Below are 18,063 nucleotides of genomic sequence, written 5' to 3' on the forward strand. Positions count from 1 at the left end.
CCCGAGCCCTGACGCCGGGCCACTTTCCCATCGATGCAAAGGTACGCATCTCGCGAGCCCTGACTCCGGGCCACTTTCCCATCACTGCCACGGCACACATCTCCCGAGCCCTGACTCCGGGCCACTTTCCCATCGATGCAACGGTACGCATCTCCCGAGCCCTGACTCCAGGCCACTTTCCCATAGATGCAACGGTGTGCATGTCCCAAGCCCTGACTCCAGGCCACTTTCCCATCGCTGCGACGGTGCGCATCTCCCGAGCACTGACTCCAGGCCACTTTCCCATCATGCAACGGTGCGCATCTCCTGGGCCCTGACTCCAGGCCACTTACCCATCGCTGCGACAGTGCGCATCTCCCGAGCACTGACTCCAGGCCACTTTCCCATCGATGCAACGGTGCGCATGTCCCGAGCCCTGACTCCGGGCCACTTTCCCATCACTGCCACGGCACACATCTCCCGAGCCCTGACTCCAGGCCACTTTCCCATCTCCATCATGGCGCACATCTCCCAAGCCCTGACTCCAAGCCACTTTCCCATCGATGCAACGGTGCGCATCTCCCGAGCCCTGACTCCGGGCCACTTTCCCATCGCTGTGATGGCGCGCATCTCCTGAGCCACAGCGCACCTTCCGAGTCCTGACTCCAGGCCAAGCTCTGCTCTAAGCACTTCCACACAGCTCACTCACTCTCCACCACAGCCCTCTAAGGACGCAGATTCTATCATCTCTATTTACAGATAAGGAGACCACACAACGGAATAAGAGCTATTTATCAACTTGGTTAAGTGGAATAAGGGCTGTGGTGCTACTTAGGAAAAGGTTAAACTACACAATATCAAGCTGCATACCCAGGCATAAAAAATAAAAACCACCAAATCAGGCACGGTGGCTCACGCCTGTAATCCCAGCACTTTGAGAAGCCGAGGCCACGGAGGTTCACTCGAACTCAGGAGTTCAAGACCAGCCTGGGTAATATAGTGAGACCTTGTTTCTATAAAAAGTTCAAAAATAGGCCGGGCACGGTGGCTCAAGCCTGTAATCCCAGCACTTTGGGAGGCCGAGGCGGGTGATCACGAGGTCAGGAGATCGAGACCCTCCTGGCTAACACGGTGAAACCCCGTCTCTACTAAAAATACAAAAAACTAGCTGGGCGCAGCGGCGGGCGCCTGTAGTCCCAGCTACTCGGAGGCTGAGGCGGGAGAATGGCGGGAACCCGGGAGGCGGAGCTTGCAGTGAGCCGAGATCGCGCCACTGCACTCCAGCCTGGGCGACACAGCGAGACTCCGTCTCAAAAAAAAAAAAAAAAAAAAGTTCAAAAATTAGCCAGGCGTGCTGGCTTGTGCCTGCAGTCCAGGCTACTGGAGTGGTTGACGTGGGAGGATCACCTGAGCCTGGGAGGTGAGGGCTGCAGTGAGCTATGACCATGCCACTGCACTCCAGCCTGGGCAGCACAGCAATACTCTATCTCCAGCAAATCACGAATATGCACCACAATGTGGATGAACCTGAAAAACATCTCGTTGAGTGGAAGAAGCCAGACACAGAAGGCCACTGTGTGGTTCCATTTCTATGAAATGTCCACGTTAGGCAAATCCGTGACAGAAAGCAGACTGGTGGCAGCCGGGGGCTGGGGGGAAGAGGGAATGGTGAGGGACCGCTAATGGGTACGGGGTCTTTTTTTTGGAGCCATGAATGTTCTGCAATTAGGTGGTAGTGGTGGTTGCACAGCATCATGAATATACGAGAAACCACTGAACTGAACACCTTCAAATTGTTAAAATGGCCGGGCACGGTGGCTCACGCCTGTAATCCTAGCACTTTGGGAGGCTGAGGCAGGCGGATCAATAGAGGTCAGGGGTTTGAGACCAGTCTGGCCAAGATGGTGAAACCTTGTCTCCACTAAAAACCAAAAAACAAAAAACAAACAAAAAAAATTAGCCAGGTGTGGTGGCACACACCTGTAATCCCAGCTACTCAGGAGGCTGAGACAAGAGAATTGCTCGAACTCGGGAGGAAGAGGTTGCAGTGAGCCAAGATTGCACCACTGCACTCCAGCCTGGGTGACAGAGAGAGACTCTGTCTCAGAAAAAAAAAAAAAAAAAAGCCTAGCTGGGAGTGGTGGCTCACACTTGTAATCCCAACACTTTGGCAGGCTGAGGCAGAAAGATTGCTTGAGCTCAGGAGTTCAAGACCAGCCTGGGCAACATAGCAAAACTCTGTCTCTACAAAAAAAAAAAAAAAAAAAAAAAAAAAAAAAAAAAAAATTAGCCAGGCGTGGTGGTGCACGCCTGTAATCACAGCTACTTGGGGGCTGAGGTGGGAGGATTGCTTGAGCCCAGGAGTCGGAGGTTGCAGTGAGCCAAGACTGCCACCACACGCCAACCTGGACAACAGGGCAAGACTGTCTCCAAAAAAAATAAAAAGTAAAAAAAAAGTCTACCTACAAAATAAAGTTCCTCCGTGCCCCAGTCACTGTCGAGGCCAAGTTTCCAGTGTGGAGGGGCAGCCTAGAGTCAGATAGTCCCACCCTGGCCCCTTGACCCTGGCAGGGCACCACCCCTTGGCATCCACTCCAGGGACAGTGTCACCTGTACCCACACATGTTGGCCACGCTGGCCTCCCTCTCCGTCCTCAAAGTGCCCAGTTCTTCCCTCTTCAGGGTGGCTTGCAACCTGTCTCCCCCAAGCTGATGCTGACTGCCTGTCCTTGTCCTAAAGAAACTGCTGGCAGCAGGCTGGGCGTGGTGGCTCATGCCTGTAATCCTAGCACTTTGGGAGATGGAGGTGGGCAGATCATGAGGTTAGGAGTTTGAGACCATCCTTGCCAACATGGTGAAACCCTGTCTCTACTAAAATACAAAAAAATTAGCTGGGTGAGGTGGTGCATGCCTGTAATCCAGCTACTCGGGAGGCTGAGGCAAGGGAATCGCTTGAACCCGGGAGGCAGAGCTTGCCGTGAGCTGAGATCGCGCCATTGCACTCCAGCCTGGCAACAGAGCAAGACTCCCATCTCAAAAAGAAACTGCTGGCAGCATTCACGACTGGCCACTCCCTCCTCCATCAAACTTCTCAGCATTCTGAGTCATGGCCTGATCCTGATTTTCCTCCCACACCCCATCACGCCTCCCATCCCCCCTGCCAGCAGAGTGTTAACACACTGGGCTGCACTGGGACCACTCAAGGGCCCAGCTTTTGTGGATTCCCGGTTAACATCTGCCCTCAGGGGCTTCACCAGACAGAGCTTAACTGCCATTGATCCCCATGCTGTCAAGATACAACAGCCCCCAGCCACGTGTGGCTACTGAGCACTGGGACTGCTGCGAATCCAAAACTGAGAGACACTGCAACGCCGCATTCCAAAGACTCAGCACCAAACATGGATGTCAAATCAAATAGCTCATGAATAATTTTTATGCTGATTCAGTGTCAAAGTGATAACATTTTGGGTGGATCAGGTTAAACTGAACCATTACACACTAGAAAAGAGAAAAACACCTATGTGGCTTGCATTTTATATATATTTATATATATATGCTTTTTTTTTTTTTAAGACAGGGTCTCACTGTCACCCAGGCACAATCACAGCTCACTGCAGCCCGGGCCTCCTCACTGCACCCTGGGCCTCTTGAGCTCAAGCAATCCTCCCATCTCAGTCACTCAAGTAGCTGGGATTACAGGCACACATTTTTGTATTTTGCTTTTTTTTTTTTTTTTTTTTTGAGATGGAGTCTCACTCTGTCACCCAGGCTGGAGTGCAGTGGCGTGATCTCCACTCACAGAAAGCTCCGCCTCCTAGGTTCAAGCAATTCTCCTGCCTAAGCCTCCTGAGTAGCTGGGATTACAAGGCACCTGCCACCCACACACTGATTTTTGTAATTATTTTTTTATTTTTTTGAGAACGGAGTCATCCTCTGTCGCCCAGGCTGGAGTGCAAGTAGCGCGATCTCGGACCACCTGCAAGCTACCGCTCCCAGAGTTTACGCCATTCTCCTGCACTCAGCCTCTAAGTAGCTGGGACTACAGGCGCCCGTACCATCGCCCGGCTAGATTTTCGTATTTTAGTATGAGACGGGCGGTCTCCACACCCCAACCCCCCCCCCCCCCCCTTTTAGCTCAGCGATATGGTCTCGATCTCCTGACTCGTGATCCATCCGTCTCGGCCTTCTCAAATACTGCGGATTACAGGCTTGAGCCCCGTGCCCGGGCGATTTTTTGTATTTTTAATAGAGACAGGGTTTCACCATGTTGCGGGCAAGCTGTTCTAAACTCCTGGACCTCAAATGATCTTGCCCACCTCAGCTCCCCAGGTGCTGGGAATTACAGGTGTGACTGAGCCAGTGTGCCCCGCCTGTATTTTGTTGGTTTATTTCTATTGTGACGGTGCTGATCTCTCTCAGATATCCTCTCCCTCCCGCTCTGAGTCCTGCAATGCAGCTTCTTTCTGCAGGTCCATTACTCCAGATGTCTAACACACATCTCAAATTCAGCATTTACCAAAGCACACTTTCGGGTTGCTGCCCTCTCTGACCCATTTTCCTGTACGAACCTTTGTCACACTGCTGCAAGGTGTGCCATCATTCACTCACCTACTGAACGTCCCCACCTCGTCCTAGCACAAGCACATATAATCCATTCGACTGCTACTCCCGAAACACGCCCTTCTCATAACCACGTGACCGCACAGCCCTGGGTCCAAGCCACCAGCGAGCTCTGGACCTGGACCTGGTGCATGGATGGCTTCGCCTGGCTGTGTCTTGACTGCCCCACAGTCACCCCTACATCCAGTCACCCCTACGGTCTGTACTTCTGCATATGATTTCCTGGGGTATCTGAATCTGGGGGATCATCCTCTTTCCATCGTTCTGGAATGGAATAGGTTTCAACCATTATCTCTCTTCGAATACTGCCTCTGTCTACAATTGTTCCCTACAACTCTAAAATGGCTTTCTGTCCCCAAAAGATGTTCTCTGGACAGAGTCTCAGTTCTTTCCTAAAATCTTTCCCATTGCTTTGTTTCTTTGGGATGCATTTTGATGTCTTTCTTCAGTTCTACTGGCCTGGTCACTAATTTTCTGGCTTTGGCTGGTGTCTACTCTGCCAACTAAATTGGAATCTAATTTTTAATTTTTTAAATATTTGTTTTTTTGTTTTTTTTGAGACGGGAGTCTCGCTCTGGCCGGGCTAGAGTGCAGTGGCCGGATATCAGCTCACTGCAAGGCTCCGGTCTCCCAGGTTTACGCCATTCTCCCTGCCTCAGCCTCCAGAGTAGCTGGGAACCAACCACACACCCGCCACCTCGCCCAGCTAGTTTTTTGTATTTTTAGTATGAGACGGGGTTTTCACCATGTTAGCCAGGAGGGTCTTGATCTCCTTTGACCTCGTGATCTGCCCGTCTTGGCCTCCCAAAGTGCTGGATTACAGGCTTGAGCCACCGCACCCGGCCTTTTTTTTTTTTTTTTTTAGACAGGGTCTTGCTCTGTCTTAGCCCAGGTTAGAGTACAGTGATGGGATCACAGCTCACTGCAGCCTCATCCTCCCAGGCTCAAGCAATCCTCCTGCCTCAGCCTCCCGGATGGACTACCCAGGCACACGGCAGCCCACCCAGCTAATATTTTAGGTTTTGTGGCAATAGGGTCTCATTATGTTGCTGATCTTGAACTTCTAGCCTCAAGTGATCCTCCCGCCTCAGCCTCCAAAAGTGCCTAGATTATAGGTGTGAGCCACTACTGTGCCTGGCAATTTTTGACTATTTCAATTATATTTTCAAATCTGCTTAAACTTCACTCATATTTTAAAATGCTTCTCTTATTTATTGAAACATATGAAATATACTTATCTTATATGCTGTATAATTCCAATTCCAAAGTTATTTTCTGTTTTTTTTTTTTTTGAGACAGAGTCTTGCTCTGTCACCTAGGCTGGAGTGCAGTGGCACGATCTCGGCTCATTGCAACCTCCACCTCCCAGGTTCAAGTGATTCTCCTGCCTCAGTCTCCCAAGTAACTGGGATTACAGGCATGCGCCACCACACCAGGCTAATTTTCGTATTTTCACTAGAGATGTGGTTTTGCCATGTTGGCCAGGCTGGTCTCGAACTCCTGACCTCAGGTGATGTGGCCACCTTGGCCTCCCAAAGTGCTATGATTACAGGTGTGAGCCACCACGCCCAGCTTTCTGTTTTATTTCTGCTGTCTGCTGATTCTCCCTCATGGTGTCTTGTGTGTGTTTAGATATTTTTGGCTGTGAGCTACTCATGTCACTTGGAGCTTTATCTGTGGATATCACTGAAGCTTGTGGTGAAAATGGGTTTCCTCAGAAAAGTATCATGTTTGCTTCCGTGAAGCACTAGGGAACCTCCAGTTTCCATCACTTTAAACTAAAGGTTGACTTAGGGGTTTCTGGACTACTCAGATAGGGTACAGTCAGGCTGAAAACCAGTCTGAGGGCTGTTCCATGCCAAAATTTCAGACAGGTAATTTTCCTTATAGTCCCCAAGGGGGTTTATTTCTAGGTCACGCTCACTTTGAAGTATAGCCTTCGAGAACTTCTCGGACAAGCTTTGTCTTCTGTTCCCAGAGGCTGCAGGGCCCCAAAACCGATACTCAGGTTCACCCAGTTCAGCAAATGCCTCCAGCACACAGCTCATCTGCTTGGGTGCTTGGTTTCTCTTTGCTTGTGGCCTGTGTGCTCCTCATTTTCTGGCTACCTCATGAATCCATTAAATAATATTGTCTTTCCTCTTTTATCCAATATTGACAGTTAGGTTTCAGGGAGAACATGAGTCGGGTACCTAGTTGACCATACTGCCAGAAATAGAAGTCCCACCTGTGTGCACACCAAGCTGGAGTACACTGGTGCCATCACAACTCACAGCCTCGACCTTCCAGGCTCAGGTGATCCTCCCACCTCAGCCTCCCGAGTAGCTGGGACTATAGGTGCACGCCACCTCCCGAGTAGCTGGGACTATAGGTGCACGCCACCATGCCCTGGCAATTTTTGGAATTTTTAGTAGAGATTGGGATTTTGTCATGTTGCCCAGGCTGGTCTTGAACTCCTAGACTCAAGCAATCTACCTGCCTCAGCCTCCCCAAATGCACGGATGACATGAGCCATCACACCTGGCAAATTCTACACTTCATCCTGCGATTCTTCCATCACCATTTGTCTCCTGCTTCAGACCATGAACACGGGAGGGCAATGACCATGTCCGCCTCTGGTCAGGACAACATCCCCAGCAATCAGCACAGTGCCTGGCACATAGTATGTGCTCAGCAAATGTTTGGTGAATGAATGAATGAAGATGAGGAAGTTCTGGAGGGCCGTCACCCATGGCGTACAGTTATCCCTCTTATCACAGGTATTACAGTTCTGCAGTTCAGAGGCACCCCACTGGCTTTGTGGGGAAGCAGCCCCACACCATCAAGTCAGCTTTGTATCACAGGAAGACACAAGTATGGGGCTGCCACCGGAACCACTGGGTCCCCAGCCCAGCGTCAGCCCACATGCCGGCTGGGAGGCTTTGGCCAGGCGACACAGCCTCTCTGAGCCTCACACTTGGCTGGGACTCATCACCCCCAAGCTCCCCAATGCCAACAGGTCCCCACTGCCTTACCCGGCCACCAGGATGCGGGGGATGTCAGCAGCAAAGGCCTCACCCATCTCCCGGCTGCCCACGTTGGCGATGCAGTGCAGGGCCAGGCACATGAAGGTGGGGTTGCGGCTGGCCAGGTCATTCTTGATGGCGTTGTTGATGAGGCGGATCAGCTCTGAGTTCGAGTTCACCAGCACAGAAATGAACAGGTAACCCTGTGGGGAGGGAGGTCGTGGATGGCCAGGAGCCTTGTGACTGAGTGGCCCCAGACCCAACCCTCAGATCCACAAGTCCAGGCCCCCAGCCCCTCCTCCCTCAGACCCATGAATCCAGGCTCCAGATTCAACCCTCAGACCCAGGAGTCTGTGTTTCCAGCCCTCCTCCCTCAGACCCAGGAGTCCAGACCCCTAGACCCCCCTTCCCTCAGATCTAGGAGTCCAGACCCCCATCCCCCTCCTCCCTCAGACCCAGGAGTCCAGACCCCCAGGCACCTCCTCCCTCAGACCCAGGAGTCCAGGCCCTGGCACCCTCCTCTCCAGACTCACTATTTGCTTCTCTGTGTATTTATTGGAACTCAACAGGTTTACAGCCTCCATGTGCCCAAAGTCAATGTCATGGCCAAGCAGGAAGATGAAAAGCAGTTTACACACGTATTTTTTCTTACTGTAGCCATCCAAGGCTTTGTCTCCTAGGGCAGAGGAAGGAGGAAGGGGGAGCCAGAAATGAGGAAGGGTCACAGGATAGGTCACAGGAGCCCCAGCTCCCAGCCCCGAGCCAGAAGTCGGGCCCCAGCCTACCTTTGAACTTGGAGCGGATGTTGGCCAGTTCCTTGTTGATTCTCTTAATCTCCGCCTCTTTGCTCTTACCTGGGAGAGGAGGAGGAGGGTGGGCAGTGAGGGGTCTGGGGAGTCAGCCAGCTGCCCTCTCTTTCCTAGGCACGGCCCCACCCAACAGGAAGGGCAGATCTTCTCTGCCCCCAGGCACTGGGGCTCAGGACAGGCCAGGACCCCTTCTCTGGCTGGGAGCTTCAAAGAGGGAAGAACCACCGCTGGCTGAGGCCCACGGCACAGAGCACACACCCCTGGGCTGTCCCTGACTTCCTCTCTCCTTCCTCCTCCCACTGCGGCCCCTGATCTGTGGGGCTCCTCAGGGCCCTGCACATGCTCCCTGAGAGCTCCTAGCCCCACTCCCCATACGCGATGAACATGTGATGAATGAATGAATGAATAAAGAGCTCGGCTGGCCCCAGGATGCTCACCCCTACCACTGAGCTCACTGCCTCCTCTCCCAGTTCTCAATCCCATGAAGGTCCCGCTGTCCACCCAGTCACCAGGTCAGACTCTTGGGTGCTGTCCTCACTCCCTTTGTCCCCACAGCCATGGCTTCGTCCTCTCTCGCATGGCCTGTCCCCACTGCCTCCTGTCCCCTGGCTGCCAACCTCTCCCCAGTTTGTCTGGGACATTCCTACACCTCTGACAGGACCTGCTAATGGAATAAGTACAGAAAGCCTTCCCTGATCCTACAGGCCAGGTCTCTGCTTCCTCCATGTTCCTCAATGCCCTACAGCACCTGCTTTGGAGCACAATCTGACTGGATGCTCTCGGCCACCCTCTCTGCTTCTCCTGTCCCTGTTCCACTCACCCCAGACTTCATTCCTTCCTTGACAGATTCCACTGCTCACTCTGCTCCTCCAAACAGAACCTGGACATCCTCACGCCAATCGGGCTACTGCCTCATCCTTTTTATTTATTTATTTTTGAGACAGGGTCTTAGTCTATCGCTCAGGCTGCAGTGCAGTGGTACAATCATAGCTCACTGTAACCTCAAACTCCTGGGATCCAGCGATCCTCCAACCTCAGCCTCCCAAAATGCTGGGATTACAGGTGTAAGTCACTGTGCCTGGCTGCCTCCTCCTCTTAACTTGACCTTCAGAACATGTCCTGAGCACCTCCAAGGTGACGACTTCATCCAGACCCCATGCTCGCTCGCCAGGCTCAGTGAAGCAGCCTCCCCTCTGGCCTCCCTGCCTCCCTTGTGTTTCCATATCCTGGGCTCCGGGATGCCAGCTGGGGATGCTCCACCCCATGGCCCACCAAGCCCTCTGCCCCTGTCACAGCCACCCTGCCAGTGTCACCCCTCAGACCCCTACGGTCCATCCAGGTCCCCTGGCCTCCATTCTGCTCTGGGAACACGCATGTCCTCCTGCCTCAAGGACCTTCACACAAGCTGTGCCCTCTTCCCCGGGCCACCCCTCCCATCATCTTCCCGTCATTTGGGTTTTGGCTCCTGCCACCTCTGAAAGGCCGTTCTGTTTCACTTCCTTAAAGTCAATTCTTTATTATTCTGCTTAAAGAGTTATTTTTCAAAAAGTCCTCCCTGGCACATTTCACCATGTCACAATTTTATTTCTCCCCACTGTCGAACTTCCTCCCACTTCAGAGTATAAGCATCAGGAGGGAGCTCCTAGAACAGTGCCCTGCATACAGCAGGTGCTCTATAAATGTCTAGTTATCTAAGGGGCAGAGATCTGCTCTGACCCACATTCTTCAGGGCGTAGTCTCCAGCAGGGTGAGGTGTGCATTCAATGAATGAATCAATGGCTGAGAAAGCAAGTATATGTGCCATCCTTCGCTCTAGAAATCCTGTCTTGTCCCCTGCTCCCAACTTCTATGGAAGCTCCCATAAGCCTCACTTCAGATGTCACCTCCGCCAGGAAGCCCCTCTGATTAGTTATCTCCTCATCAGTACTAAGGGGACCCTAGCACTGTACCATACAATATAGCAGTTGCCAGCTAGTGGCTCCTGAGACCCTGAAATGTGGCCGTTCCAAACCGAGAGGTGCTGTCAACAGCAAACATACATGGGATTTAGAAGACAGTGTGGAGAAAAAATGTAAAATAGTTCAGTAAAAATTATAGGGGCTAGGTGCACTGGCTCATGCCTGTAATCCCAGCACTTTGGGAGGCCAAGGCAGGAGGATGGCTTGAGCCCAGGAGTTGGAGACCAGCCTGGACAACAAGGTGAGAACCTGTGTGTCAACAGAATAAGATAATATAAATTATAAAACATTGATCACATGCTGAAATAATAATTTGGGTGTACCGCGTTATATAGACATATTATTAAAATTAATTTTGCCTGTTTCTCTCTCTCTTTTTTTTTTTTGGTAGCCCAGGCTGGAGTGCAGCGGTGTGATCTCGGCTCACTTCAACCTCTGCCTCCTGGGTTCAGTGATTCTCATGCTTCAGCCTCCGAATATACAGATGCATAACACCACATTCAAATAATTTTTTTTTTTTTTGAGATGGAGTCTTGCTCTGTCACCCAGACTGGAGTGCAGTGGCGCAATCTCAGCTTACTGCAACCTCTGCCTCTCAGGTTCAAGCAATTCTTCTGCCTCAGCCTCCCCAGTTGCTGGGACTACAGGCGCCCGCCACCATCCCGGCTAATTTTTTGTATTTTTAGTAGAGACGAGGTTTCACCGTGTTAGCCAGGATGGTCTCGATCTCCTGACCTTGTGATCCACCCACCTCGGCCTCCCAAAGCGCTGGGATTACAACAGGCACGAGCCACTGCGCCCAGCCCTAATTATTTTTTGGTTGTAGAGATGAGGTCTTACTATGTTGCCCAGGCTGATCTTGAACTTCTAACTTCAAGTGATCCACCTGCCTCAGCCTCCCAAAGTGCTGGGATTACAGGTATGAGCCACCATGCCCAGCCTACATATATATGGTTTTGTCATAAATATGTATATATACATATGTATACCATAAATATAGTATATATAAAGAGTATACATATATTTAAAGAATATGTTATTTAAATATATATGTATTACTTAATTTAAACAATATGTATTATTTCATTACAGTCCCCGCATATCAACATTTCAGTCATCAACAAATCGCACACACTGCAGTGGTTCCATACGATTCTAATACCTTATTTCCACTGTACCTTTTCTATGTTTGGATGCACAAATACTTACTGTGTCACGGTTGCCTACAGGACAGTACCAAGCTGTGCAGGTTTTCTTGTTTTATTCTGAGACAGAGTTTCACTCTTGTCGCCCAGGCTGGAGAGCAATGGCATGATCTCAGCTCACTGCAACCTCCGCCTCCCGGGTTCAAGTGATTCTCCTGCCTCAGCCTCCCGAGTAGCTGGGATTACATGCATGCGCCACCACACCCAGCTAATTGGTGTATTTTTAGTAGAGATGAGGTTTCACCACGTTGGACAGGCTGGTCTCAAACTCCTGACCTCAACTGATCTGCCCGCCTCAGCCTTCCAAAGTGCTGGAATTACAGGCGTGAGCCACTGCGCCTGGCCACTGTGCAGGTCTATAGCCCAGCAGCCACAAGCTGTGCCAGAGAGCCTCCGTGAGTGGAAGACTATAGCATCTCCATTTGTGTAAGCACACTCCAGGATGTTCACACCACAACAAAACCACCTAACGATGCACTTCTCAGAACATATCCCCATCGTTAAGTAATACATGAGTGTATTCATTCAATTGTACTTAAAATGATTTAAATACATACACAAATATGTGCATGTATATGTATTCTTTAAATTTAAAGAAATATCACATATACTTATATATTTATATTTATGCATTTCTTTAAATAATTATTCATTTAAAGAAATATGTATTATTATATGTATCATATATAGATTTCTCTCTTTTTTTTGAGACGGGGTCTCACTCTTTCACTCAGGTTGGAATGCAATGGTGTGATCTCAGCTCACTGCAATCTTGGCCCCTTGGGCTCAAGTGATCCTCCCATCTCAGCCTCCCAGGTAGCTGGGACTGTGAGGTGCGCCACCACACTCAGCTAATTTTGTTTTCTATTTTTTGTAGAGATAGGGTTTTGCCATGTTGCCCAGGGTGGCCTCAACTCCTCTGCCCACCTCAGCCTCCCAAAGCGCTAGGATTATAGGCATGGGTTACCGCTAACTGCCAGGAAATCTCTTTTTTTTTTTTTTTCTTGAGACAGAGTCTCACTCTGTCGTTCAGGCTGGAGTACAGTGGCATGATCTCAGCTCACTGCAACCTCCGCCTCCCAGGTTCATGCCATTCTCCTGCCTCAGCCTCCTAAGTGGCTGGGACTACAGGCGCCCGCCACCACGCCTGGCTAATTTTCTGTATATTTAGTAGACACGGGGTTTCACCATGTTAGCCAGGATGGTCTTGATCTCCTGACCTCGTAATCTGCCCGCCTCGGCCTCCCAAAGTGCTGGGATTACAGGCGTGAGCCACTGCACCTGGCCAGAAATCTCTTTTTAAAGTATTATTTAAATTGTATTTAAAATGTATTTATATATATACAAATATGCATATATATATATTTGTTTTTCTTTAAATAGGCTTTATTTTTACTTTTTTTCTTGAGACAGAGTCTTGCTCTGTCACCCAAGCTGGAGTGCAATGGCACCATATCAGCTCACTGCAACCTCCACCTCCCAGGTTCAAGCAATTCTCCTGCCTCAGCCTCCCGACTAGCTGGGATTACAGGCACCCACCACCACACCCGGCTATTCTTTTTTTTTTCATATTTTAATAGAGACAGGATTTCACCATGTTGACCAGGCTGGTTTCGAACTTCTGACCTCAAGTGATCCACTCGCCTCAGCCTCCCAAAGTAAAGTGCTAGGATTATAGGCATGAGCCACTGCGCCCAGCCTTTAAATAGGCTTTAAATTGTCCACATCTATTTGATGCTATCTTCTGCATAACTGGTATAATTTGCTATTAAAAAAAAAAAAAAAAGAATTCAGAGAGAAAAGAAAAGCTCTCGGTCCTCAAAAGAGGAGCAGTTGTGGCCCTAAAGGGAGGGCTCTGGCAGAGGCCCAGCTCTGAAAAGATCTAAAGGCCCGCGATGGCCAGGGAGCCCAGGGACACGGTATGGGTGCTACTGGGGTGGCGCCTGGGGAAAGGGCCGAGGCAGCTCTGACAGACCAGGATCATGGAAAGGACAATCCGGCACTCAGGGCCAGCAACAGGGGGAATGAGCTCACCGTCACAGGAGGCAAGCAAGCCTGAGAGGGAGTTTTAAGGGGATTCTCTCATTCACAATGGGATTTCTGGGGCCAGGCTTAAGGATGAGTCACATCTACCCTGCTCTCGAGGCATCCCTGGATTGGAGTGGTGGCAGACAGGGACAGTGGCAAGTATTCTGAAAGAGGCACACGCATTTCGGGGCTGAGAGGCTAGAATGAGAACGGTGGGGAAGGCTTCTCTGTACACAGCTGCTGGGATCTGAGGATCAAAAGATGAGGCTGAAATGGACCAGGCAGAAACACGGGGAGGCGCGCTCCAGGCAGGAGGACCAGCAGGTGCAATGGCCTGGAGGTAGGACAGCATGAGGCAAGGCAGGCGGTCAGAAAGCTTGAAAGCTCACGGTGATGAAAGGCAGAGTCAGGAATGCGGACGGTGTGGGGAGCGGGCGGCGGGGGGAGCTGGAGACCAGCACAGCAGGTAGGGCCAGCCCATGTAACCTCTCCTGAGTTTCCTGAGGTGCTGGGGGGCCATGGGAGATGCCGGCCTTGCTCCGTGTCCAGTAGCTGTTGCCATGAGGGGTGTCTGGGTGCAAAGGCGGCCAACATCTTGCTCCAGGCAGAGTAAGGCAGAGTCAAGGGAAGTGCTGACGGTACCAGGGAGCTGTCTTACCTTAGGGCTTCTGGTTAGGGGAGATAACGCCTTCCCTAAACATGTAAGCCCCAGATCAGGGCGGGTCTGTTACTACCACCAAAGGCATCCTGTCAAACCTGGGCCCTGCCCTGGAGGGACTAATGTGCATTTATGAAGGTAACACAGGCCTTACCCAGCATCTCACCACAAAGGCCTTCAGAGCCTTCTAGACCAAGGCCATTTTCTCTACTGAGCCCGAGACCTGATGTGCTTCTTGTACAAGCCCCAACAGCTCTGAATCCTCAGAAAGCCTTCTGGAGGCTGGGTGCAATGCCTCCTGCCTGTAATCCCAGCACTTTGGGAGGCTGAGGCAGGCAGATTGCTTGAGCCCAGGAATCTGAGACCAGTCTGGGTAATACAGCAAGACCCCATCTCGGCCAGGCACGGTGGCTCACACCTGTAATCCCAGCACTTCGGGAGGCTAAGGCAGGTGGATCACTTGAGGTCAGGAGTTTGAGACCAGCCTGGCCAACATAGCGAAATCTCGTATCTACTAAAAATACAAAAATTAGCTGGGCGTGGTGGTACACGCCTGTAGTCCCAGCTACTAGGGAGAAGGAGGCAGAAGAATTGCTTGAACCTGCGAGGTAGAGGTTGCAGTGAGCTGAGATCCTGACACTGCACTCAGCCTGGGCCATACAGCAAGACTCCATCTCAAAAAACACTGATAACACATTGAAATAATATTTTGGATATACTAGGGTAAAGAAAAGATATTAAAATGAATTTCACTGGTTGGTTTGCTTTTTAAAAAAATGTGGCCGGGCGCGGTGGCTCAAGCCTGTAATCCCAGCACTTTGGGAGGCCGAGACGGGCGCATCACGAGGTCAGGAGATCGAGACCATCCTGGCTGACACTGTGAAACCCCGTCTCTACTAAAAAATACAAAAAACTAGCCGGGGCGAGGTGGCGGGCGCCTGTAGTCCCAGCTACTCGGGAGGCTGAGGCAGGAGAATGGAGTGAACCCGGGAGGCGGAGCTTCCAGTGAGCCCAGATCCGGCCAGCGCACGCCAGCACCGGCGACAGACTGAGACTCTATCTCAAAAAAAAAAAAAAAAAAATGTATGGAGATAGGGTCTTGCTCTGTTGTCCAGGCTGGAGTGCAGTGGTGTGGTCTTGCCTCATTGCAGCCTCGACCTCCCGGGCTCAAGCGATCCTCCCATCTCAGCCTCCCAAGAAGCTAGGAATACAGCTGCATGCCACCATGCTTGGCTAATTTTAAAAGATTTTTTTTGCGGGGGGAGATGGGATCTTGTTGCCCAGGCTGTTCTCAAACTCTGGAGCTCAACTGACCTGCCTACCTCGTCCCCACAAAGTGCAGGGATTATAGGCGTGAGCTGCCATGCTCAGCCTGTTTTGCCTTTTTTTTTTTGAGACAGAGTCTCGCTCTGTCACCCAGGCTGGAGTGCAGTGCACAATCTCGGCTCACTGCAACCTCCGCCTCCTGGGTTCAAGCATTTCTCCTGCCTCAGCCTTCCAAGTGGCTAGGACTACTACAGGCGTGCCACCAGGCCCAGCTAATTTGTGTATTTTTAGTAGAGACAGAGTTTCACCATGTTGGCCAGGCTGGTCTCAAATTCCTGACGCCGTGATCCACCGGCCTCGGCCTCCCGAAGTGCTGGGATTACAGGCGTGAGCCACCGCGCACGGCCCCTGTTTTGCTTTTGTAATGTGGCAAGAAAATTTCAACATATGCCAGGTGTGGACAGAGCAAGACTCTGTCTCAAAAAAAGGAAAAAAAAAAGAAAATTTCAACATATATATGGCTTGCATTTCGGTGCTGGGTTACACCACTCATATTCTCAAGGTCATCACTATTCCTGAGTGATGAAAATATATTTTCCTTAAATAACAAAATCAAACCCTCTCATTCTCCTGCTCAGTCCCCCTGCTCAGCCGGGCGAACTATTCGGGCCACCAGGACCCTGCCTGAGTTCCCCCTTACATAGTAAGGGTTTGCATGTTCATTTCCTCCTGGATCGGAACACCAGTGCCATGAGGCCAGGGGTGTACGGCTGCTTCAGTCCCCACAGTGTTCCCAGGGCCCAGGGCAGCCTGACACAAGGGAGGTGTTGAATGCGGATTTGTGTACCAAAGCCATCACACAATATCCAGCTGGAAACAGGTGGGGCTGGGGCTCAGGCCTGCATCTGTCCCGTTCTTAAGGGACACCAAATTGAAATGTTTGACTTTCTGTGCTCTCCACAGAAGCCAGAGGGATCGTGTGAAAACCTGAGTCAGACCCTAGCACTTTTTCTCCTCCAAACCCTTCCATGGCTCCCAGCAGGCTCAAAGTAAAAGTAAAGTCCTCACTGCAGCCCACAAGGGCCTGCACCATCTACCCTGTTCCCTCTCTGGCTGGATCTCCTGTCTTCTCTCGCCAAGGCAGGAGCCACCCTCTCCTCCTCCTTTTCTAAGTCCCTGCTGCACTCCAAGCACAATCCTGCCTCAGGGCCTTTGCACAGGCAGCTCTCTCCTCCAGAGCCATGCATGCACTGTCCCCCACTTAATTAGATTATCTGCTTCAACGCCACCTTTCCAGCGACACTCTCTGACCAGCCTATATAAGAGCATCATCCTGAACATCCCCAGGCCCTTTCCTTGCCTCATTTTGTACCAACACCTACTCCCACCTGTCTGGCCCCCGAAATATTCACCTGTGTAGTGGCCCATATCCCCTCTAGAATCTAAGCGTCCTAGGGCAGGGACTTGTGCTCACTGCTGTAGCCCCATCACCTAGAACAGTGCCTGGCACCCAGCTGGAACTCAAGAAAAACTGGTTCCATCATTCCATCATTCATTCATTCATTCATGCATTCATTCATTCATTCAACTGGCAATCATCTCCTGAGGCCTCCCATGGGCTAGAACCTAAAGAGGACAAAGCTGGGAACCCAGGGAGGAGTCAGACCTAGGGCCTGGGCTCCAGGGCCTGGGCTCGATGTCACCACTGCAGTGGATCACCATTTGGAGTGGGATGTGCTCTGGTGGAAGAGCTCAGGGCAGTGAGCAGCCAGCACCCCACTCCCATTGGCTCACTCACCCAACTCTCCTAAGACCCCCTCCAACCAGACTCTGCCTAGATAGGAGGTAGTACCAGCCCTTGCTCCCTGTCAGATAAGACTTCTGCTGTATTCCTGCTGCAGACAGGCGGACAGAACACGCCCTCAGGCTGGGCCCAGCCTCAACCTCTCTCCCTCCTTATCTGCAGAATTTACCCTCCCTGCCCTCCTGAGAGCCTGCCTTTCACCTTCTAGACCCTTCCCCCCTAGTCCCACTGTGCCCTTCAGATCCTCCTGCAGGCTGGCTCCACTCTTTCCTCTGCTCCACTCTGAGCCTGGCCTCTCCTCACCTTCTCCCCCACATCCCTCCCCACTTCTCTTCCCTGCTTGAAACCTTCGCCAGCGCTCTCAGGACAAACACGGACCTAGCCTCTGCCCACTCCCCAGTGTCAGAGCCCATCCCTCTCTGAACCAGCCACACGGCCCTTTTCTCAGGGTCTCGCTGGGGCATCAGGGCCTTTTTTTGTTTCCAGAAAGAATTCTTGAAAATAGAGAAGGGGACCAGGCACTGTGGCTCACTCCTGTAATCTCAGCACTTTGGGAGGCCAAGGTAGGCAGATCACTTGAGTCCAGGCATTTGAGACCAGCCTGGGCAACATAGTAAAAATCCATCTCTGTGAACCCGGGAGGCGGAGCTTGCAGTGAGCTCAGATTGCACCACCGCACTCCAGCCTGGGCGACAGAGCGAGAGTCCGTCTCAAAAAAAAAAAAAAAAAAAA

The 18,063-nt window shown here is 51.3% G+C and overlaps 1 protein-coding gene across 2 annotated transcripts in view; it reads right to left on the bottom strand.

Annotated features, from left to right (window-relative positions):
• Positions 1-18,063, bottom strand: part of AP2A1 (adaptor related protein complex 2 subunit alpha 1) — a 45,619-nt gene that overhangs the window by 19,549 nt on the left and 8,007 nt on the right. For both annotated transcript variants that reach the window (XM_017882142.1, XM_017882141.1), the window contains exons 2-4: positions 8,389-8,457; positions 8,137-8,279; positions 7,613-7,806 (exon numbers count right to left, since the gene is read on the bottom strand). In XM_017882142.1, the coding sequence (XP_017737631.1) occupies positions 7,613-7,806; positions 8,137-8,279; positions 8,389-8,457 (406 nt within the window). The remainder of the gene's footprint in view (positions 1-7,612; positions 7,807-8,136; positions 8,280-8,388; positions 8,458-18,063) is intronic.

This window comes from Rhinopithecus bieti, unplaced genomic scaffold, assembly GCF_001698545.2.
Source record: "Rhinopithecus bieti isolate Rb0 unplaced genomic scaffold, ASM169854v2 scaffold_12070, whole genome shotgun sequence".
In the NCBI taxonomy this organism is placed as follows: domain Eukaryota; kingdom Metazoa; phylum Chordata; class Mammalia; order Primates; family Cercopithecidae; genus Rhinopithecus; species Rhinopithecus bieti.